This window comes from Vipera ursinii (assembly GCF_947247035.1).
Source record: "Vipera ursinii genome assembly, chromosome: 7".
NCBI lineage: Eukaryota > Metazoa > Chordata > Lepidosauria > Squamata > Viperidae > Vipera > Vipera ursinii.
The window spans coordinates 9,792,890-9,816,081 of NC_139521.1; the positions used below are offsets into that span (position 1 = coordinate 9,792,890).

The following is a 23,192-nucleotide window of genomic DNA, read 5'->3' on the forward strand; positions in this document are numbered from 1 at the left end:
AGTCAGTCTATTGCCCCCCAAAATCTGGGTCCTCATTTTACCGACCTTGGAAGGATGGAAAGCTGAGTCAACCTTGAGCTGGTCAGGATCGAACTGCCAAACTGCTGGCAGTCTCCAGTCAGCACAATTAGCCTGCAGTCCTGCATTCTAACCACCGGGCCACGTTTCGCTTCTCACTCAAGAAGCTTCCGCAGGATGTTTTCTGCCCTGTGTCCCTTCACTGAAATCCTTCCATCCTCCACCATCCAGTCAGAGCTGAAGAAGCTTCTGGGATGAGAAGTGAAATGTCTTCAAAGAAAAACAAGAAAGTCCAGTTGCCTTTGGGAAAAGCACCTTTGTCTCAAAGTTCTTGTCTGGTTATCCTAGGAAATGGGAGATTGGACTAAGGTAGGCAGGCACTGCTTTGGCTGACTGAGAATGTTCAGCAGACTTTGGATAGCATATTGAAATGGTTGATGTCAGTTGTTAACGACCACATAGATTACGTTCCCACCTTGATCCTTCAAGTCCATCAATGGTACATTGATCATTGCTGTGAATAACTCCATCCACCTTGTTGCTGTCTTCCTCTTTTTATATTCCTTCTATCTTTTCTAACATTAGAGGACTATGTCTTTGCAGAATGGGTTCGAAATAGGATAATTTGAACCCGGTCACTTGTAATATGGATGAAAATTCTGGGTCGTTTTGTTTGATGATCCATTCATTGGTTTCCCTGCCCTTCCATGGCATTCTCAGGATTTTTTTTCCCCCGACACCAAAGTTCAAGTCAATATTCTGCTTTTCAAAGTTCTGCTTCCATAGAGCTTCACAAGGAAAACCTTTTGACCTATGATATCCCTCAAACTGTGCTCTGGCTCTGAGCATAAGAGTGCCCTCATCTTAGCCAAAGCTGGAAAAATTTTAGTCCCAGAATTAGGACAAAACTGTCTTGCTGGAGGTGAGCTGAAGGCTCTTCTCCCCTAACCAGACCCACACAGTTTCCAGACACTATGGCCAAACCTCAACGGTGTCACTTGGTCAGCCTGGGGTAGATATATACACAACCGAGTGTGATCAGTATCCTGGTGATGCTGCATCCCATCTTGATGGATGACCTTTTCCATGACTTCATATACAGTAGATGACAAACAGAGGTTGGGTGAAATAGGAGCTTTAAGGATTTGCAAGGTTCTGTCTGTTTAATGTCTATATGGAGATACTGGGAGAAGTTATCTGACACTTTTGGATGAGGTATCATCAATATACTCATGATCTCCAGCTTTATATCTATCCCAGGCCCTCTGAGAAATGTGGTGGAAGTTCTAGAGGCTGTCAAGGACTGAAAAACAAGCTACCCAACCAAGCAAGAAAGAACGGCTTTTAATTCAGATTCCATGACTATTCTGTTTCCAACTTTGATTACCAGTTGAGTTGTGCTCTCCTGGAAGGAACGGGTCCACAGTCTGGGGTCTTCCAGGATACCCATCTGCTACTAAAAGATTAAGTAGAAGACCAGATCAAAGCTTTAGCTAGTGTGCAGTTGAGTTTTACTTGGAATAGAATGTGATAAGGACAGAATCATTCTTTGATCATCTCTTAGTTAGATTACTACTATTCATTCCACATGGGACTTCTGAAGAGGATCAGTCAGAGATGTCTGGTAGTGAGAATCCAATGGCCAACATGCTCACAGACCAGACATTTTATTGCCACATTACACTGCTGTTATGAGAGCTGCTTTGGTTACCGTTGTGTTTCTGAGTATAGTTCAAAATCCTGAATGCTATTTTTAAAAATTCAATATGGCTCAGAGCCTGGATTTCTGACGGTCTATCTCAGGTAGATTTTTGCCTTTTGTGTCTCCTAAGGGTCCCCACCTTCTAATTATGGCTGAAAAGACTCAACCCTGGCTGTTCTCTGTGTGATTTCTCCTTCCACAGAAATGTCACCATATTAGTTTGTTTAGGGTGGCCTCAGTTTGGCTGGGTAAGGGAAAGATCAAATGGAATATCTCATATTATTGTACGGCACGTGGGATGCAGGCTTGAGATTGAATCTATCAATGTATGTATTTATTCCTCTAACCCAGAGGTCTTCAAACTTGGCAACTTTAAGACTTGTGGACTTAAAGGCTGGCTGGCTGAGGAATTCTGGGAGTTGAAGTCCACAAGTCTTGAAGTTGCCAAGTTTGAAGACCCCTGCTCTCTAACCCTGTTGATGCATCAGAGTGTCTCTTTCTCAACAGATCCAGCTGTTCCCTTTGTTCCAACCTCTCCAGAAGATTTATTCATTGTTGCCAGCGAGGAAGACAATTCTTCAATTATCCCATGTCGCACGACTGACCCTAACACTCAAGTCACTCTGATGAACAGAGAAGGAAAAATTCTGTACGCCTCTTATGACAACAGGCTGGGCTTCATTGGAAACTTCTCTTTGGGGTCCTATATATGCAAGACAACTGTCAGAGCTGTAGAATTTGAGTCCGGTGAATTTTTCATCTATGTTTACAAAGGTACATCACTCCATATTTTTCAGTTGACATGGATAAATGACAGGTTCTGAGTCTCCTTCGATGCTTTGCGAAAGGGTCCAATTGCCTCTAGTTAAAGACGCGGTCATCTTATAAGTACATATTTAATTCTCACAAGGCTACGGGAAAATAACTGTTAACCATCACCCCTCCCCAAAAGACAGAGACCGAAAAGGCTGTTATATAGGGACTTGGTGGCTCAGTGGGTTAGGACGCTGAGCTTGTCGATCAGATGGTCCGCAGTTTGGTGGGTCGAATCCCAAGTGCCGCATAACAGAGTGAGCGCCTGTTACTCGTCCCAGCTTCTGCCAACCTAGCAGTTCGAAAGCACGTAAAAATGCAAGTAGAAAAATAGGGACCACTATGGTGGGACCCTAGAGTTGGAAACGACTAGCACGCATGTGCGGGGGAACCCTTACCTTTACCTTTATAGGGTGAGCAAGGGAAAGAGGGGCAAAAAGGTTTGAATGTTTATTTTATAGAAAGAAATATTGCAGTTACTGGAATAACCTACTTACGGATTTCTAACTTTACTTCAGTAAAATGTACTTAGCAGAAGTTTGGAAGTTCTTTGAACTTGGCTAGTTGGTTGCAGTCCTGTCTATCAATGGAAGGGAAACCATCTTTTGTCATGTGGCTTGTGGGGCATAAATAATTCACCTCTGGCCTAATGGTAGGATTAGCGATGTGGTTAGACCAGGGGTCTTCAAACTTGGCAACGTTAAGACTTGTGGACTTCAACTCCCAGAATTCCTCAGCCAGCCCCAGAAGTTGAAGTCCACAAGTCTTAACATTGCCAAGTTTGAAGACCCCTGGGTTAGACCAGCAACCCACTAGCAGCCCCCGATAAGACCTTGAGTGTAGCCTCCAGAATTTCCTAACCTTCACTTATGCCTCTGTGTGTGTGTGTGTGTGTGTGTGTGTGCTTCCCTCCCCATTGCTTCCCATTTGCCCCACAGATTTTTTTTCCTTCTTCTCAGCTTCTAAACGTCTGACAAATGTGTGTCTGACAAACATTCATCATTAGATGTTGGCACAATTAGAACTCGGTGATCATTCTGATGGGTTGTACAGATGAAAATTATGTTTTATTGGAGAATTTTAACACTGGGGTAAATAATTTATTCTAAACACCTTTGGGGGAGGGGGAATCAATAGGCTTTTAAACGTAGGAGGACAAGGATAGTTTTGCTTATTAATATATTAATGCATGTGTTATTTTGCCCCAAATTCATGATTCTGGGCAGTGTACAAGAATCTCAATGACAGTCTTGCCAGATAAGTCACAATATCAATAAAAGCAATCAAAACATTAAGAAAGGCTATCTTCTTTCCTCATTGTGGCTGCGTTCACACCACCCACCGGACCTGGTTACTGAAGTCACCCATTTTTTATATTTGGATAATACATTGACTTATAAACTCAAAGTTCGTATATGTGCCAGATCCCACCGAAAGTTAATATTAACTCCAGTATATTGAGTTTATTGTTCAAACGCAAGCCTTTAACAAACCTGATTGTATTGAGATAACAATTTATGGGTAAATTTAGTTTGTGCTGAACAGCCGCACTTTGACACAGGCCATCACCCCTCTGCATGTCTCGTACACAATTTGCAACATGTTTCTTTGGAATTTCATCTGGAAAAATTTGTGTGCAGATAGTCCTTGACTTAGGACCACAAGTGAGCCTGACATTTCTATTGCTAAGCGAGACATTTGTTAAGTGAGTTTTGCCCCATATTATGACCTTTCTTGCCACATTTGTTAAGCGAATCACTGCGATTGTTAAGTTAGTAACGTGGTTGTTAAGTGAATCTGGCTTCCCCATTGCTAGTCAGAAGGTTGGAAAAGGGGATCACGTGACCCCCCCCCAAGACTGTCATAAATATGAGTCAATTGCCGAGCATCTGAATTTTGATCATGTCATCGTGGGGTTACTGCAACAGTCATAAGTTTGTAAAATGGTCATAACTCACTTTCTTAAGTGCTGTTGTAACTCTGAATTCTCACTAAATGAACTGTTGTAAATCGAGGACTATCTGTGTTCCCTAGTTCAGGCAGATTGAGGATGACATTTGAGGCACCAGGTGCTGGGAGGAGAATAATTGAGACAACAGTGTGACCTATTCCACATCTGCAACTAGATTCCTGCTTCTGAATCCAAAAGATGACCCTGTTCCCTCCTTATAATGATTCAAATATGTTATTTATTTTATAGAGCAAATGGGATGCAGAATTCTATTTGTTCTTTTAACTCAGAAAACCCCAAAAAGGCCTGAATTGGCCCCATAAATGACAGTTGAAAAGACTATGATTTAGTTTAATAAATTTCTTCCCACATGTCATCAATGTTGATGTTCTCTTTAATATACAGAGAAGAATAAGGTATTCAAGGGAATGATGTTCTATGCGTATTATTTCCTTAAAATGTTTAATCCTCTTCCAGCTCCATCATACCTTCATGTTGAAATTGAGTCCCCCAAGACTGTATATAAAACAGGAGAAACCATTATTGTTACTTGTGTGGTCTTGGATAACGAAGTGGTGAACCTAGAGTGGAATTATCCAGGGAAAGTGGTAAATATCCCTTTTTGTTGTTGACTAAATGGCTGGAGGATACCGTGGGTGGGGCTTTAATTCCGGATTTTTTTAAAAGAAAATGTCTGGATAAAAACATTTGAAAGAAAGGCCGATTGTTAAACGTATTTGCTTGGTCAACTGTCAAGATTTAATGGTTAGCAAGCATGCGGAGCTTTGCAAAATCTTATGGGGAGATGAGTAACATATGAGATTGACAGGAAGTGGGAGAGGAAGAATAATAACACTTCCACCAACCTGGAAAATATAATACAACAAAAATGTTTTTTGTATAGTTGCTCACATGCTACACTTGTGCTGATGAAAGAACATGATTATTTGCAAATGTCTTTAAGTCATAATCCAAAGCAGACTTCTCTAACCCTGTCTCCTCCTGAAGTTTTGGACTCTCCAACCCACAGAACTAATATCTAACTAATAACGTTATTGTCATTTTGAATGTACACCGATTGGCATACATTAAAATGAAATTTCATTGCATGCAGCTCTCAAAAGGGTCACCACCTCCAATATACACTACATAACAAACAAATAAATAAATACAGAATTATGCATATACCCACATATATTACATAACAGAGAAACAACAGTCTAATGTATATAATTATGTATGTGTATGTGTATGTGTATGTGTATATGTATGTGTATGTGTATGTATATATGTGTATGTATGTATGTATGATAGGGACATGGTGTCTCAGTGGGTTAGGATGCTGAGCTTGTCGATCAGAAGGTCGGCAGTTTGGCGGGTCGAATCCCAAGTGCCACGTAACAGAGTGAACGCCTGTTACTCGTCCCAGCTTCTGCCAACCTAACAGTTTGAAAGCACGTAAAAATGGAAGTAGAAAAATAGGGACCACTACGGTGGGACGGTAACAGCGTTCTGTGCACTTTTGGCGTCTAGTCATGCTGGCCACATGACCACGGAGAAGTCCTCGGACAAGCGCTGGCTCTTCGGCTTTGAAACGGAGATGAGCACCGGCCCCTAGAGTCGGAAATGACTAGCACGCATGTGCGGGGGAACCTTTACCTTTACCTTGTGTGTGTGTGTGTGTGTGTGTGTGTGTGTGTATAATCAGAAATGCTTAATATTTTAGTAGCAACATATTGTCTAGGTTCCAACATTTAACTTACTAATACATGTTAAATTCCTCTTCTCTTCTTAATTAGACACCTGTGACACCACATAATTAGATACCTTTGACAAATATGGAATCCAGAATGGGGCTTCCTCTTGGGTACATGGAGACCGATGACATAGCATAATATTTTAGGTAGATATCTTATTTTTTAAAAAACTTCTGTCTTGACTGTCTGTTCCATTCCCTCTTTCCCATATGCAGAAGAATAAAGGAATAATCACCCTTGATGACATCAAAGTTCCAACCCAGAAGCTGATTTATAATTTAACCATTCCAGATGTATCAGTGAAGGACAGTGGAGATTATGAGTGTGCTGTTAGACATGTGACTAAAGATTTTAAGAAAATGGAAAGGATAGCCATCTATGTTCACGGTAGTGCCCGTTTCTCTTTTTCACACTATGATTGCTTATGAGAATGGCAACAAAGGTAGTCATGGAACTATTGTCTTCCTACAGATAAAGGGTTCGTTCATCTGGAGCCCCATTTCAAGCCCGCCGAGGCAGTCAATCTACACGAAGTCAAAAACTTTGTCATTTATGTCTATGCATATCCAGAGCCAAGGTTGTTTTGGCTGAAGGACAATGTCACGCTGATGGAGAACCTCACAGAAATTGTCACCAGTTCCAAGCAAATCCAGGAAACAAGGTAAAGGAACTAGCCTGGGGTGTCTTCACCACTGAATCCTCCATTTTGGAAACGAGGTTTCTTCTCAGAAATTATTTATTATCTCAGAAATTATTTATTCTCCCCACTGAATAATCTTCATTCCAGGACACACCTCTCTGAAAAATTTCTCTAGTTCTCAGTCTAGGCAACCTTGGCTCTTTTACGCAGGGCTTTTTTTCTCATAGAACGCTCGGAACGGAGTTCCAGCTCCTTTTGTGGATGGAACCTTGTAGGGTAGGCAAGGCGGGTTTGTATGGCATGTGTGAGTTCTGGCACCTTTTTCTTTTACAAAAAAAGCACTGCTTTTACGACTCGTGGACTTCAACTCCCAGAATTCCTGAGCCAGCCATGCTGAGGGGAAAGCGAGAGGCTTCCAAGCTGAGCCATGCTGGCTCAGGAATTCTGGGAGTTGAAGTCCACGAGTCGTAAAAGAGCCAAGGCTGCCTACCCTGGCCTAGGCCGCTTTATGACTCGTGGACTTCAACTCCCAGAATTCCTGAGCCAGCATGGCTCAGCTTGGAAACCTCTCCCTTTCCCCTCAGCATGGCTGGCTGAGGAATTCTGGGAGTTGAAGTCCACGAGTCATAAAAGAGCCAAGGTGGCCTACCCCTGGCCTAGGCTGCTTTATGACTCATGGATTTCAACTCCCAGAATTCCTGAGCCAGCCATGCTGAGGGCAAAGGGAGAAGCTTCCAAGCTGAGCCATGCTGGCTCAGGAATTCTGGGTGTTGAAGTCCACAAGTCATAAAAGAGCCGAGGTTGCCAAACCCTGGTCCATACCATCCACTCTATTTTTGATCAATGATTTTGTTTTTGTCAAAAGATATGCTGGAGGTTCTCAAGAAAAGATTGGATAACCCTTTGTCCAGAACAATATAAGGTCTCCTACTATGGGCAGGGGGTTGGATTAAAAGTCCTCCAAGGTCCCTTCTAGCCCTATGATTCTAAGATAAAGTATTGGTTGACTAGAACATAGAATAATTCTGGTTTATTCCTTGTTTCTTTGTTGGTCAGTGCCAGGTAGACATAAATTGTTAATCCTTTTCATTTGAAATCATTGAAAATATTGACCCACCTGTCTATAATCTGAAACTTCCATTCCCACCATCCCTGTTTTCTTCCCCTTCTGCTCTCTTTCACTTGTAACAGCAATTAAACCAGTTCCAAATCTCATGTTTATTGTTTGTATAATCAACCGGCTGCCTATCTTCTGAATCAGACTGTAAGTCCCCAAACCTCCAATTTTCTTTGGTTGGAGAGAAGTAAGGCCAGTGACCTTAACTCTTGTCAGTGGAAAACAGGATATAAATGTTATAAATTGATTTAGCATCTGAGAGAAAAGGTACTTCAGAATTGTGGCATTTTGGTCTAAATGAGTCTTTTCGGATTACATACATTTTGATTTCCATTAAAATAATGGTTTGCTTCCTACTGTGCTGTGCTATTTTTAATCACAGTTTTTAAAAATTATTCTCATAGATATCAGAGTGTATTAAAATTGATTCGTGCCAAGGAAGAAGACAGTGGATATTATACACTCGTAGCACAGAATGAGGATGAAATTCAAAGATACACTTTCTCTCTGCTCATACAAGGTAAACCTGTAAAATGGGACAAGCCAACATTACACACGTCACTTGGGAAGCACATGAGGTATAAATATGACACATCAAGTCTGATGTGTAAACATAACATCGAGGAATAGTTTAGAATGCCAGATCAGCTATGAAGGCCATTGGTAGCACACTTCTCAAAATTCTTGTGACGATCAAATAAAAAAAACAAACCCTCCTTTGTGCAACTTATTTGAAGAGGAATTGAAGTTTCACTTTAATAGCACGTTGAAGTAGGAAGGCCAGAAAAGAAAAAAAATTAGATGGGTATAGATGAGCTAAAAGGGACGCGGTGGTTCAGTGGGTTAGGATGCTGAGCTTGTCGATCAGAAGGTCGACAGTTTGGCGGGTTGAATCCCGAGTGCCGCGTAGCAGAGTGAGCGCCTGTTACTCATCCCAGCTTCTGCCAACCTAGCAGTTCGAAAGCACGTAAAAAATTGCAAGTAGAAAAATAGGGACGACTATGGTGGGAAGGTAACAGCGTTCCGTGCGCCTTTGGCATCTAGTCATGCCGGCCACATGACTATGGAGACGTCCTCGGACAAGCGCTGGCTCTTCGGCTTTGAAACGGAGATGAGCACTGGCCCCTAGAGTTGGAAACGACTAGCACGCATGTGCGGGGGAACCTTTACCTTTACCTTTACCTTTATAGATGAGCTGGTATGAATAGTGCTTCTGAAATTCAGCCAGTTAACTTAGCAAATGATGTAGGAAAATTGTGCTTGCTTGCTGATATTGGTGGATGATAGTCTGGGGATTACTTCAGTCAACATACTTCAACATCTGCGTTTGGCTGAAAGGCAGACGTGGTCCCATCCATGAGGTTTTAATTTGGAGAGAGGAAGGGGCACATTAAAGGGATAAGGAACTGCAGAACAAAATAAGCATTTAGTGCAGAACTTACCCTGACGACCATGTTTAAGGAAGGATTTTGGAAAGACTTCACAGAGATCTGTTTCCATTCAGTGCTATCAGATACGTTTTATTTACTTGCATCCTTAAAAAGGGCTTCAATTAATTGGCTCATAGATTATAAATGTTTTCATACAAACTTGCAGATGGTAAATGCTGTTTTAGGGCAGCGCTTTTCTTTGACGTGGAGAGAAGAGCTTAATTTTTAATCACAGGATCTATAATAACAATGCTTTAACTAAAATCAGAAGTCCCTTTTGCTTCTGATTGCTTGGATTTATACAGTTGTAAAATTAACTGAATGGCAAATTGACTGTTAATGAGCGTTTTGTAACTTCTATGGGAGGATCACTTGCTATTCATACTGATTGGATTTACTGTAAAGTTCTCGATATGTATCAAGGTAAATCTTTATTAAAAATAAATGATTCAGAGAAGTGCTGCAAGCTTCAATTAGTAAATAAGGAAATGTTTTCACTGTGGCAAACTCCCATGATAGAAAATTTAAAAAAATTCTTTTTGGATTAAAAAAAAACTTTCTCTGGTAAATGAGACTTATGTTGAAGTTCTGGCAATGCTGCATGTCAAATGACTGAAATAATTTGATGTTCTGATTATTTATCAAGTAGCAGCCTAAGCTCTGAGATAAGAAATGCTTTGTTAAGACTGAAAATTGAATTAGCTGATTTTAAGTTGAAATAGTCAGCTTAAGTCTTGATTCCTCACATTTTTTTCCATAGAAATATGGGTGCAGAAGACTTGTTCAATGCAATGTCTTACGCGGCTGCCTATACTCTATTATAGTCAAAATGGCCCCAGATATTCTGTATTGCATTTATAACCTTTGCAGGTCTGTAAAGCAAAGAGAAGCTGAAGTAAAATCATAAGTACAGTCCTGGTTTCACTTGGTGGCTGCTTTGCTCACTGACCAAGTTGTTTGTCCCAATGTTGCTATGCTAAAAGAGGACTACACATACACTATCAGTAGCTTGATCTCATATCAATTATCTTCATGGTAGTGATTTCCATATAGACTAGATTTCAGTTCTCATGATTTGCAAGCACCCTGTTGGGCCATATTGGCTGAGACTACTAAGGGACGTTCAACAGATCCCAAACCCACCAGATTCAAGAAAGTCTCCTTACGCAGCTTGTGACTACGTTTAGTTGGGGCTACCTCTGGGAAAATGCGCAACATATTGCCATCTAGTAATGCAGTCTTCCTACTTAGAAGTAACTTGTTACTTAGAAGTAACCTTTGGCCACCTAAAGAGAAGGAAGGACTCACTGGAGAAGAGCCTAATGCTGGGAAAGATTGAGGGCAAGAGAAGAAGGGGACGACAGAGAATGAGGTGGCTGGATGGAGTCACTGAAGCAGTAGGCGTGAGCTTAAATGGACTCCAGAAGATGGTAGAGGACAGGAAGGCCTGGAGGAACATTGTCCATGGGGTCGCGATGGGTCAGACACGACTTCACAACTAACAACAACAACAATTCATATAATGCAGGAGACTATCCTGTCTCAGGGAATACAAGCCAAACAAAAAACAAAAAACCAGGCCTCCATTTCTGAAGCTGCATTTCCTCAAGAAACAACTGTGTCTGCCAGGCAGATGTGAATTCAAAAATAGTCTGGCACCAAAGAAACCAGCTCCAGCAGACAAACCACTTACACGCTCTTCCCAATTTATCCCTTTCCAGTTCCAGCTTTAATTCGAGACCTGGTAGATAATCACCACGGCTCTGTTGGGCAGACCGTCAAATGTTTGGCCGAAGGCACGCCCCTCCCCGACGTGGAATGGCTGGTTTGCAAAGACATTAAGAAGTAAGGCCTTTGATTTTGGCTGCCTTAAGTGGCTTTAGCTGGCTGGTATAACAACATGTTTACTGCATCCTTTTCATAATATATATGTTCCTCAACTGGACGCCTTCCAGTTTGCATTGCATTTCAACTCCCATAATTCTGAAGTTGGGAATCATTTATTAGCTAATAATAAAGCAGTAACACAAAATGGCAATGTACAGTCAGGATTAAAGGATTATGGGAGTTGAAACCATTTGAAAATACGTTTGGACATTGCTGATGTACAGATTTCAGATTTGGGAGTGGGAGTACCATTTTATATTGATTAAAATGCCTCTTGAATTTTTAACTCTTGGGTGCAATCAAATGTATTGTTAAATGTGCGAATGCACATAATGTATTTTTAAAGAACCCAAGACACAAGATTTCTTCAACAGAGTTGGACCAACAGCAATGGTTAATCATTTCTCTTACTTGGTGTCTACTCAGCACCTATTATTTTCTTCCTTATAGAAACAGGTACCCCTTGCGTGTTGGAGTGATACATAATTTGAAACCCAAGATTAGTTGCTAGTAATAAGTCAACCTTATGAACTGCGTCTAGCAATATTTCCTAAGCTTAAGTTTTGTGGGAAAATCATGCTAAATCTGTCAAACACTTTGGAATGAAGGATAAAAGCTGAGATTTGTCCATGTACATGGAACCATTCTTAACACTCCTGAAATGTTGTTGTTGTGATATTAATAAGTGGCTGTTTTTCAAAGAAAGTTTTGATGCTGCTTGGGCAACGTGTCCCGATGCACATCAAGATATTTATTCACTAAATAGTCTTCAGTAAAGAAAGACTTTTTTTTGGGCGGGATCAATCAAAAAGTGACTTCTCTCTAGATGCAACAATGACACCTCGTGGACTCTCCTGACCAACAATATCTCTGACGTTACGGTGGAGACTCATCTCGATGAGAGGAACATGGTAGCCAGCCAGGTGACATTTCAGAAGGTGGAAGAAATCATGGCTGTTCGCTGTATGGCTAGGAATGACCTTCGTACTGTTACAAGGGAACTAAAGCTGGTGGCTCCTAGTACGTTAACTTTGTTTGATTTTATGTTCATTAGTTTAGCTTAGAAGACTTTCACCTGTTTAGACACCCAATCAAATGTATTAAGGCAGCGTCCCCCAATCGTTTGGGCACCAGGGACCGGTTCCGTGGAGAGAGGTTTTTCCGTGGACCGGAGGGGGCGTGGTTTTGTGTGCTGCACGCATCCCACAGATGGGGCTTTGCTTGTTTGTGCGGACCGGTTTCTGGCATGCCGTGGACCGGTGCCGGTTCACAAACCAGGGGTTGGGGACTCTGTCTTAAGGTAATAGTAACTTATTATTCAAAGCCAATGTGTGGAGTTTTTATGAGTGTTTTAAATACAGATAATCCACAAATGATCCCCAAATTTCCTTTGCTAAGCAAGACAATTGTTAAGTGAGTTTCGCCCCATTTGGGGACCTTTCTTGCCACGGTTGTTAAGTGAATCACTGCAGTTATTAAGTTAGTAGCATGGCTGTTAAGTGAATCCCCATTGTCTCTGCTTGTCAGAAGGTCACAAAAGGGGAATCAGGCAACTGCACTGCACACTGTCATAAATAGCCAGTTGCCAAGCAGCTGAATTTTCATCACGTGACCATGGAGTGGCTGCAACGGACATAAGGATGAAAAATGGTCATAAGTCACTGTTAAGTCCGGAATGACGAGCGTAGACAGCGAGGTTGAACAGAGAACGTTTATTGAATGCACATGGGTCAACTGGCTAACAGCCGTTGAGCCCTATCTTATATACTAAGGTGCCTTTAAACATAACCAATCCCCGGCCCAGAATCTCCCGCCGAGAATGTAACAACCAATAACTGCACCCGGTTTTCCCGCCTTGGGAAACCACTCCCATTAACTATGGACACAACAGTCACTTTTTTCAAGTTTCCTCAAACTTGGCTACTTTAAGACTTGTGGACTTCAACTCCCAGAATTCCAGCCACGCCTGTCCTATGTTAATACCAGTGAAGTCAGAACGAAAAGGAAGCCAGAATGAAAAGTCAGAATGAAAAGTTAGTTTGCTTTAAAAAAAAGAAGAAGAAGGAACGAACGAATCCTCTGTGCTTCTTCTTACAGCATTAAGATCAGAACTTACGGTGGCAGCTGCTGTCCTCGTCCTCCTTGTGATTGTAATAATCGCGCTGATTGTCTTGGTAATCATATGGAAGCAGGTAAGGAGAAATCTTTTCTCTAAACCATATTCTGCATGATTTAATGTGTTGGGCTGGAGCTGATCTTCCATGCCTTCTTTTGCGCAGAAACCCAGATATGAGATCAGATGGAGAGTCATTGAGTCGATCAGTCCTGATGGCCACGAGTACATCTACGTGGATCCTATGCAGTTGCCCTATGACTCAAGATGGGAATTTCCTAGGGATGGATTAGTGCTAGGTAAGGATCACCCAAAGACTTGCGATAGTTGCTGCAGTGAAGGAAAGAGTCTCAGAATTTTTCATAGAAAAACTCAGAGGTATTATTCCTAATAATAATAATAATAATAATAATAATAATAATAATAATAATAATAATAAGAAGAAGAAGAAGAAGAAGAAGAAGAAGAAGTTGGAAGGGACCTTGGAGGTCATCTAGTCCAACCCCCTGCTCAGGCAGGAAACCTTATACCATTTCAGGCAAATGGCTGTCCAATCTCTTCTTAAAAACCTCCAGTGTTGGAGCATTCACCACCTCTGGAGGCAGGTTGTTCCATTGGTTAATTGTTCTAATATAATAATGTACCAGAAATGGTTTTGACACCAAGGTGGCAGGAACAGCCAATACTCTAGAAAGATCTCTACAGACTTGAACACTGGGCCCAATGTCAACTGTCTGAATAGCAGATCCAAAAAAAAAAAGAGAGAGAGGAATTTCTAAGGTTTTGAAAGCCATAAAATAGAAGCTTTATTGAATACACATCTCAGAACTGAAGAAGAAGAGCCAGCTCTAATTTCCCTGCATGAAATTTTACCTAGTTAACAATAGCTTCCCTTAACACCCACCAACCAGGTGTTCACATTGCCCAATCATACAGTATAAGTTTGGTTTGTTATGGGAACGGTCCACTTCTCCATCAGACACCTGCGTTAATGACCTTGGCATTCTTGTAACGGTCCGTGGATGGCTTCTTGGAATCCTGTTTCCTTCCAATGCTTTCTAACCCACCCACCCCCCAGTTTGTATGGCACGTTGAGTAGCAATAGAAGTTAGCAGGCATCTCAGCAATTCAACCTTGACACCCTATCTAATGAAATGAAATTCAGTGGTGAGAAAGTTAGGTTCTACACTTAGGCGAGAAAAGCAAATGCAGGGGTGTAGAATAGGTGGCACCTGGCTCAATAGTAGCAACTGTGAGAGGGATCTCTTGAGTCCTAGTGGACCATCACTTAAATAGGAGCCAGCCGTGTGCTGCAGCTGCCAAAAAAGCCAACACAGTGCTAGGCTGCATTAACAGAGGGGTAGAATCACGATCACGTGAAGTGTTAATACCACTTTACAAGGCCTTGATAAGGCCACACTTGGAATACCGCATTCAGTTTTGGTCGCCACGATGTAAAAAAGATGTTGAGACTCTAGAGAGAGTGCAGAGAAAAGAAACAAAGATGGTTAGGGGACTGCAGGCTAAAACATATAAGGAACGGTTGCTGGAATTGGGAATGTCTAGTCTAATGAAGAGAAGGACGAGGGGGGACATGATAGCAGTGTTCCAGTATCTCAGGGGTTGCCACAAAGAAGAGGAAGTCAAGCTATTCTCCAAAGCACCAGAAGGCAGGACAAGAAGCAACAGGTGGAAACAAATCAAGGAGAGAAGCAACCTAGAACTAAGGAGAAATTTCCTGATAATGAGAACAATTAATAAGTGGAACAACGTGCCTCCAGAAGCTGTGGGTGCTCCAACACTGGAGATTTTTAAGAAGAGATTGGACGGCCATTTGCCTGAAATGGCATAGGGTTTCCTGCTTGAACGCAAGGTGGGGGGGAGGTTAAACTAGAAGACCTTCAAGTTTTCTTCCAACATTGTTATTCTGTTATTATGCTGATCCTCTTAGCAACAAATCCTTCATCCCAAACGGCACAAAAGGCTACAGGTGAGATTGCTATGGCCTTGGAAGATATTCCTATCGTGGTAAAATGGAAAATATATATTTTTTCTTCTTTTATGGGGCTTCATGACAAATCCCAGTAACACTGGAGCAGTTCATGCTGTTTCTATTCCCTGGCCTGGAGCTAATCAAATGTCCTATTGTTGATAGTGACATGATGAAAAAAAAAAGAGAGCATTTCTCTTTGGGGCACTTCTGCTTACTTACGGCATCTTCCTTTCTATCTTTTCTCATGCTTATTTTATGCAAAACGAAGTCATAATTTAAGATGGTGGAATTCTCAACTTTATCACTTCAGATTGTAGCTAGATGGGCATCCGGTATAGAATTTAAATAAGGTCACATTTTTTTTTGAGTTTCAACTCTCACCTAATTAAAAACAGGCTTCCAGTGCTCAAGGAGAAGGTGCCAGTAGATTTTCCTGGGTTTACAGAAGTTTATTATTTATTTATTTATTTATTTATTTTATTTTTGGGACTTATATGCCGCCCTATCTCCCGAAGGACTCAGGGCGGCTAACAACAATAAAAAACAACAATACAAAAATTAAAAAAGAATTAAATAACAGCCCCAAAATAAATTAACTACACAGTTAAAAAAGTTACCCATGCCACATATTTAGAAAAACTCTCGGAAGGAAAAAAAAATAACTCCAGTGTTAGTTCTCAGTAACTGTATTCTCTTGTCTATAGGCCGAATCCTTGGTTCTGGAGCTTTTGGGAAAGTAGTGGAAGGAACCGCATATGGACTAAGCCGATCACAACCAGTGATGAAAGTAGCTGTGAAAATGTTGAAACGTAAGTATTTTTTCCCATTGACAGCTAACATACCGCATCATTCTGTTATATATTCAAGATGGACCGTGTTTAGTATTCATGTGTTATGTATATGTAGGGGTGTTGGTCTATACCAGTGATGGCGAACCTTTTATAGACCGAGTGCCCAAACTGCAACCCAAAACCCACTTATTGATCGTAAAGTGCCAGGGCTGTATCAGCATTATGGTGCCCTCAGCGGGGGCGGGGTGACGTGGCCCACTGAGTGGGCATGGCTGCAGTGGTCACGGCAGACTGGGTGAGCGTGGCCGGGGCCAGTCCCTTGCCATCTCTGGGGCATCCCCGGGGGGAGGGGCAATGCTGCTTGCTTGCTCACTTCCTGCCCTGTTGCATCCAAACGCCACGTGCTCGCTACTCTGGCGAACTCTGCTGGGGCAACGGCGCGCGTGCCCACAGAGAGGGCTCTGAGTGCCGCCTCTGGCACGCATGCCATAGGTTCGCCAACACTGGTCTATACATATGTTGTATATAGTATGTATATGTTGTATATAGTATGTTTAGGTGTGTGTCATGTATGTGTTCACTTTGAGAGCGGGTAACTAAATTTCATTTTTTGATGTGTGCCGTTGTGCCCACAGTAAAAAATGACAATAAAGGTTCTCTTCTCTTCTCTTCTCTTCTCTTCTCTTCTCTTCTCTTCTCTTCTCTTCTCTTCTCTTCTCTTCTCTTCTCTTCTCACCTCACCTCACCTCACCTCACCTCACCTCACCTCACCTTATCTTATCTTATCTTATCTTTCTCTTTAATGCCATCTCGTTAGCATTTGAGCTTGCAATAAAAATTAATCAGCTCAACGTATTTCCTCTAGAATTAATATTTAATGTGACTAGTATTTATTTTTTTTTAAAAAAAGGATTGAATAAAGTTACCAGTCGATACTTCTGTTCATAGTAGCGGAGCTGAGAAAATCTAATTTTTTTATATAGGAACTCATCAACGCACAAGTGCCATTGGCAACCAGAATTTCCATTGCTAAGCGAGGCAGTTATCAAGCGAGTTACGGCCAATTTTAGGCCCGCATTTGTTAAGTAAATTACTGCAGTTCTTAAGTGAATCATGCAGTCATTAAGCTCCACATCCAGCTTCCCCCATTGACTTTGGTGTGTCCGAAGCCAGTTGGGAAGTTTGCAAATGGTGGTCACACAGCCCAGGGATGCAGCAACGGTTGTAAATAGTCGACAGTTGCCAAGTGCCCGAATTTTGACCTCATGACTGCGGGGATGCTGTGACAGTTGTAAGTCATAAGTCATTCATGGTGCAAAATAATAATTTTGAAGTGCTCACAGTCTGATTCAGAAAACAATCTATACTGGGAAATGTCCACCGTAGGAAGATAGTGCCACTTTATTTATTAAGCAGGTTAAGAAATCAGCAAATAAAATGAAAGGAGTTTTCTTTCTCTAGCAGATTTTATTTTTGAAAACTATTTCCCCCCCCCCCCAGAAGATTCCTGTTCATAAAGGAACAGCAAGCATGATAACTTAATTCTGTACAGGTTGTCCTCGACTTACAACAGTTCATTTAGTGACTGTTCAAAGTTACAACAGCCCTGGGAAAAGTGACCTCTGGCCATTTTTCACAGTTTCGGCCTTTGCAGCATCCCCACAAGTCAGGGGATCAAAATTTAGATGCTTGGCAACTGGTTCATGCTTATGACCATTGCTGAGTCCCAAGGTCATGTGGTCAACCTTTTGCAACCTTTTGATGAGGAAAGTCAATGGGGAAGCCAGATTCACTTAACAACCGGGTTAGTAATTAACTGCAGTGCTTCACTTAATGACTGGGGCAAGATTGGTCATAAAACAGGGTTAAAACTCACTTAACAACAGAAAGTTTGAGCTCAGTTGTGCTCATGACTACCTGTAATTTCTGGAATAGCACATTCTAATTCTCTGTGTACCGTATTTTCCCACCAGCAACGGCAAGATCCAGCGAAAAGCAGGCTCTTATGTCTGAATTAAAGATAATGACCCATCTTGGCCCCCACTTGAACATAGTCAACCTCTTAGGTGCCTGCACAAAATCAGGTAAATTTCTCTAGCAGTCCTCTTTGTCCCTTTCTGTTGAAAAAAAAAGAAAGAGATCAGCAGGGCTGGCTGCTCTCATTGAGCTAGTATTTAGAAGAGTAGGTTGTAATTTAAGAAATCAAACACTGGCCATTTTAACTCGATCATTGTTGCGGTTCGCTACACAAGTCTTCCCAGCATAATGTTCTTCAGATGTGTTGGTACTACAACTCCAGATCTGCTCAAATGACAACTCCTATGAATTACCAGCCAGCATGGCAAGCACATCGGGAAGGCGCCCAGTTCAGGAGGTAGCATAATTATTCTATAATTATTGTCAATCCTGTATTATCAGGACTGCATAATTTAAGTCCTCACCAAGCCAAGCGCAGCCTCTTTTTAGCCATAGAAAGAAGCGACAAGAGACTTCCAAGCAGTGGTGGGATTCAAATAGGTGAACAACTGGTTCTCTGTGTGGATGCCGCTTCCAGAAGTCCATTCTGGGCCTTGGCAACAAACAAAATTAGCTACTGGTTCTGCCGAACTGGTACCAACTGGTTGAATGCCACCACTGCTTCCAAGTACAGAAAGGTTGCTACGAACATGGTAGGTTATCATTCGTAGTTCTTGACATTTGGATTTCAGAACTTTGCTGACAGCCTTTAAGGACGTGGTGTTTATGTGTATAATTCAGTCTAGAAAAGTCTCTGATGACCACTAAATATGTCTCAAAAGGCAGGTTTGGGGAGACCACCTAGGATTCTCAGCGTTTTTTTTATTTTTAATTCCATTTATATCCCGCCCTTCTCCGAAGACTCAGGGCGGCTTACAAGCTTAGCAGTAGCCTTCATTCTATGTATATGACTGCTTATTAGGGCTTTCACACACACCCCAAGCGGCGTTATTACAAAGTCAGCTTAATTGCCCCCAACAATCTGGGTCCTTTTTTGGGACAAGAATGGGAGATGAATTCAAAGACTTTCTTCATGCTTCTTGGAGTTCGTACACCGAGAAAGAATCATTGCTATTGGGACATAATCCCTATCATTGAGACAGTGTTCTCCAATTAGTTTCCAAACATGACTTCCAGGAGGCATTTAGTATTCTGCTTTGTTCCTCCTCGTTAGGTCCAATATACATCATAACAGAGTACTGTTTTTACGGAGACTTGGTGAACTACCTCCATAAAAATAGGGATAATTTTCTGAGTCGGCACCCTGAAAAGGCAAAGAAGGATCTGGACATTTTTGGCATGAATTCTGCAGATGAAAGCACGAGAAGGTAAGCATGAGCTCTAAAGTAATCAAAGAAACAATATTAATCTGTCCCATCTGCATTTAGCGTATAGCCATGCTGGCCAATGACCACAGGAATTGTCTTTGGACAAACATATAAGGAATGGTTGCTGGAATTGGGTATCTCTAGTCTAAGGAAGAGAAGGATGAGGGGGGATGTGATAGCCATGTCCCAATGTCTCAGGGGCTGCCCTGAAGAAGAAGGAGTCAAGCTACTCTCCAAAGCACCTGAAGGTAGGACAAGAAGCAACGAATGGAAACTACTCAAGGAGAGAAGCAACCTAGAACTAAGGAGGAATTTCCTGACAGTGAAAACAATTAATCAGTGGAACAACCTGCCTCCAGAAGCTGTGCATGCTCCAATACTGGAAGCTTTTAAGAAGAGACTGGACAGCCATTTGTCTGAAATGGTATAGGGTTTCCTGCCTGAGCAGGGGGTTGGACTAGAAGGTCCCTTCCAACTCTGTTATTCTATTCTATTCTATTCTATTCTATTCTATTCTATTCTATTCTATTCTATTCTATTCTATTCTATTCTATTCTATTCTTCTATTCTGTTCTGTTCTGTTCTGTTCTGTTCTGTTCTGTTCTATTCTATTCTATTCTATTCTATTCTATTCTATTCTATTCTTCATTCCATCATTCCGTTCCATTCCATTCCATTCCATTCCATTCCATTCCATTCCATTCCATTCCATTCCATTCCATTCTATTCTATTCTATTCTATTCTATTCTATTCTATTCTATTCTATTCTATCCTATCCTATCCTATCCTATCCTATCCTATTATTATTCTATTCTATTCTATTCTATTCTATTCTATTCTTTTCTATTCTATTCTTATTCTTATTCTATTCTATTATTCTATTCTATTCTATTCTATTCTATTCTATTCTATTCTATTCTATTCTATTCTATTCTATTCTATTCTATTCTATCCTATTCTATTATTATTCTATTCTATTCTATTCTATTCTATTCTATTCTATTCTATTCTATTCTATTCTATTCTATTCTATTCTATTCTATTCTATTCTATTCTATTCTATTCTATTCTATTCTATTCTATTCCATTCCATTCCATTCCATTCCATTCCATTCTATTCATACTGCCTCCCTCAGCCAAGAATTGGAGATAAGCTTTGTACCCCAGAATCTGACATGCCTGACAGGAAAACCTTTACCTTTTTACTGAGATATGAGAGTTATGAGGCTGAGGAAACTTCCCTAGAGCTTTGTTACAACAGGTTCATCATGGACCTTTCTTTACATTTCCAAGCTATACTAAAAATACTTAATACAACGCTTACTTAATACAGCTAGTCCTCGACCTACGACCACAACTGCGCCATCTCTCTCATTGTTAAATGAACTTGGCTTCCTCATTGTTTTTGCTACTCAGAAGGTTGCAAAAACTGATCACATGACTCCAGGACGCTGCAGCCGCCACGAATGTGAACCAATTGCCAAGCATCTGAACGTACATCATTTGACCACGGGAGGCTGCGATGGTTGTACACGTGAGCAACGGTCATAAGTCTTTCTTTTTCAGTGCCGTTGTAACTTTGAACGGTCGCTAAACAAACTGTTGTAAGCCGAGGACGACCTGAAATGAGATAACACTGTACTTAATTTTAGTTTCTTACATCTAATATGAGTTGCAAAATGGCAGTGGGAATGCCGAAGGGATGGCATTCTAAGTTTCAAATAATTTCTAACAACCGTACTACCCTCTTGGTCTCATTTTCCAAAAGCTGGTTTGAGGTCACCATTGATATCCTAACAGGAAAGTTTTATGGTGAGCTCCATAGCTTCATGTGGGTGGAAGGCTGACAGACTGTTAACCAAACCATGCTGACCACTGCATTGTATGTTGCTAAAACTCATCACCACAATCCTGGGTTGTATAAACAGAGGCATAGAATCAAGATCACGTGAGGTATTAGTACCGCTTTATAAAACCCTAGTAAGACCACACCTGGATTACTGCAGCCAATTCTGGTCACCGTATCACAAAAAAGATGTTGAAAATTTGGAAACAAAATTCAGAGAAGAGCAACTAAGATGATCCAAGGCCTGTAGACTAAAACATACAGAGAACGGCTGTGGGACTTGGGTTTGGCTAGTCCAGGGGTCAGCAACCTGAAACAGTGAAAGAGCCACTCAGAACCGGTTCCCTCACAAAAGGAAAAACTGGGAGCCGCAAAAAAATGTGTGTGCATCCGCGTACATGCGCGCATGTGCAGAACAGGGTTTGACTGAAGAGTGGAGCCAAGGCGAGATATGCACCTACCCTGCATATTTGAATTGATTGGTTGAACTTTTTTAGTCCCACTTTTTTGGGGGGGACTGCACATGGCAGAGGACTGGGAGCCACAGGAGATGGCTGAAAGAGCCGCATGCTAAACAAAAGAAGTCTAAACAAAAGAAGAAATAGGGGAGACATGATAGCAATATTCCAGTATTTGAGGGGCTGCCACAGAGAAGAGGGAGTCATGTTATTCTCCAAAGCACCAGAGGGCAGGACAAGAAAACAATGGCTAGAAACTAATCAAAGAGAGAAGCAACCTGGAATTAAGGATAAACTTAACAGTGAGGACAATTATTTATTTATTTATTTATTTGTTTGTTTGTTTGTTTGTTTATTTATTTATTTATTTATTTTAACCAATTAACCAGTGGAACAGCTTTGCCATCAGAAATCATGGGCGCTCCATCACTGCAGACAGTCAAGCGACTGTCTAATCTCTTCTTAAAAAATCTCCAGTGATGGTCTGAGATGGTATAGGTCCTCCTGCTTGAGTGGGGGGGGGGGCTGGACTAGAAGACCTCCAAGGTCCCTTCCAGCTCTGTTCTGTTCTAAATATTCTAAATAATCAACAAATAACAGATCAGTATGATAAATACACTAAATATTCAAACTCCAATGTCTTCATATTGTTACTGTGCTTTCAATTCCAGCTATGTCATCCTGTCCTTTGAAAATAATGGGGAATATATGGATATGAAACAAGCAGAGACAACTCAGTATGTGCCCATGTTAGAAAGAAAAGACAAGTCGAGATACTCTGACATCCAAAGATCTTTGTATGATCGCCCAGCTTCATATAAGAAAAAATCTATATTGGGTAAGTCCACTTACATGTCTTAGCATACATAGCTAAGTAACTTTATTCTGCAAAGAATCAGACTGGATTAAGGTTAAGTGTTCTCCTCGAACTGTTTTTTTTTCTTTCCCCTGAACAAAGTAATTTGAAGTTGTTGCTAATCTTGCAGGAGCAAAAGCTAGAAGGTTTTGTGGATGGCTTTTGTCATTTCACCTCATTGGCTGTAGTGTGCAACATTTGGTTTCGTATTGTCCCTGCAATGATCTCTTTCTGTGTTCATCTCTCTGTATGTGCACAAGGGTAGCGAAGGGTCAGGTCTTATGGCCATTTCAGCATTCAATTTTCCTAAAAATTGAATTATTTCAGCTTGGTTTTAGAGGTCGTATAAAGTCTGAAAGATTACAGCAGCCTCTCATTGATTATAATCTGAATCATAACTGTTTCACGGAAAACGTAATGTATTTATTCTTCCTGTAGAACAGGGGTCTTCAAACTTGGCCCTTTTATGACTTGT

At 41.2% G+C, this 23,192-nt stretch overlaps 1 protein-coding gene across 1 annotated transcript in view; it reads left to right on the plus strand.

Moving 5' to 3' along the window:
- The window catches only part of PDGFRA (platelet derived growth factor receptor alpha), a 54,668-nt gene that overhangs the window by 19,269 nt on the left and 12,207 nt on the right, over window positions 1-23,192 (plus strand). The window contains exons 4-16 of the mRNA XM_083367896.1: window positions 2,228-2,494; window positions 4,962-5,092; window positions 6,457-6,628; window positions 6,713-6,902; window positions 8,403-8,518; window positions 11,150-11,273; window positions 12,142-12,335; window positions 13,413-13,507; window positions 13,595-13,727; window positions 16,126-16,230; window positions 18,186-18,296; window positions 19,403-19,556; window positions 22,533-22,699. Coding sequence (XP_083224022.1) covers window positions 2,228-2,494; window positions 4,962-5,092; window positions 6,457-6,628; window positions 6,713-6,902; window positions 8,403-8,518; window positions 11,150-11,273; window positions 12,142-12,335; window positions 13,413-13,507; window positions 13,595-13,727; window positions 16,126-16,230; window positions 18,186-18,296; window positions 19,403-19,556; window positions 22,533-22,699 — 1,959 coding nt within the window. The remainder of the gene's footprint in view (window positions 1-2,227; window positions 2,495-4,961; window positions 5,093-6,456; window positions 6,629-6,712; window positions 6,903-8,402; window positions 8,519-11,149; window positions 11,274-12,141; window positions 12,336-13,412; window positions 13,508-13,594; window positions 13,728-16,125; window positions 16,231-18,185; window positions 18,297-19,402; window positions 19,557-22,532; window positions 22,700-23,192) is intronic.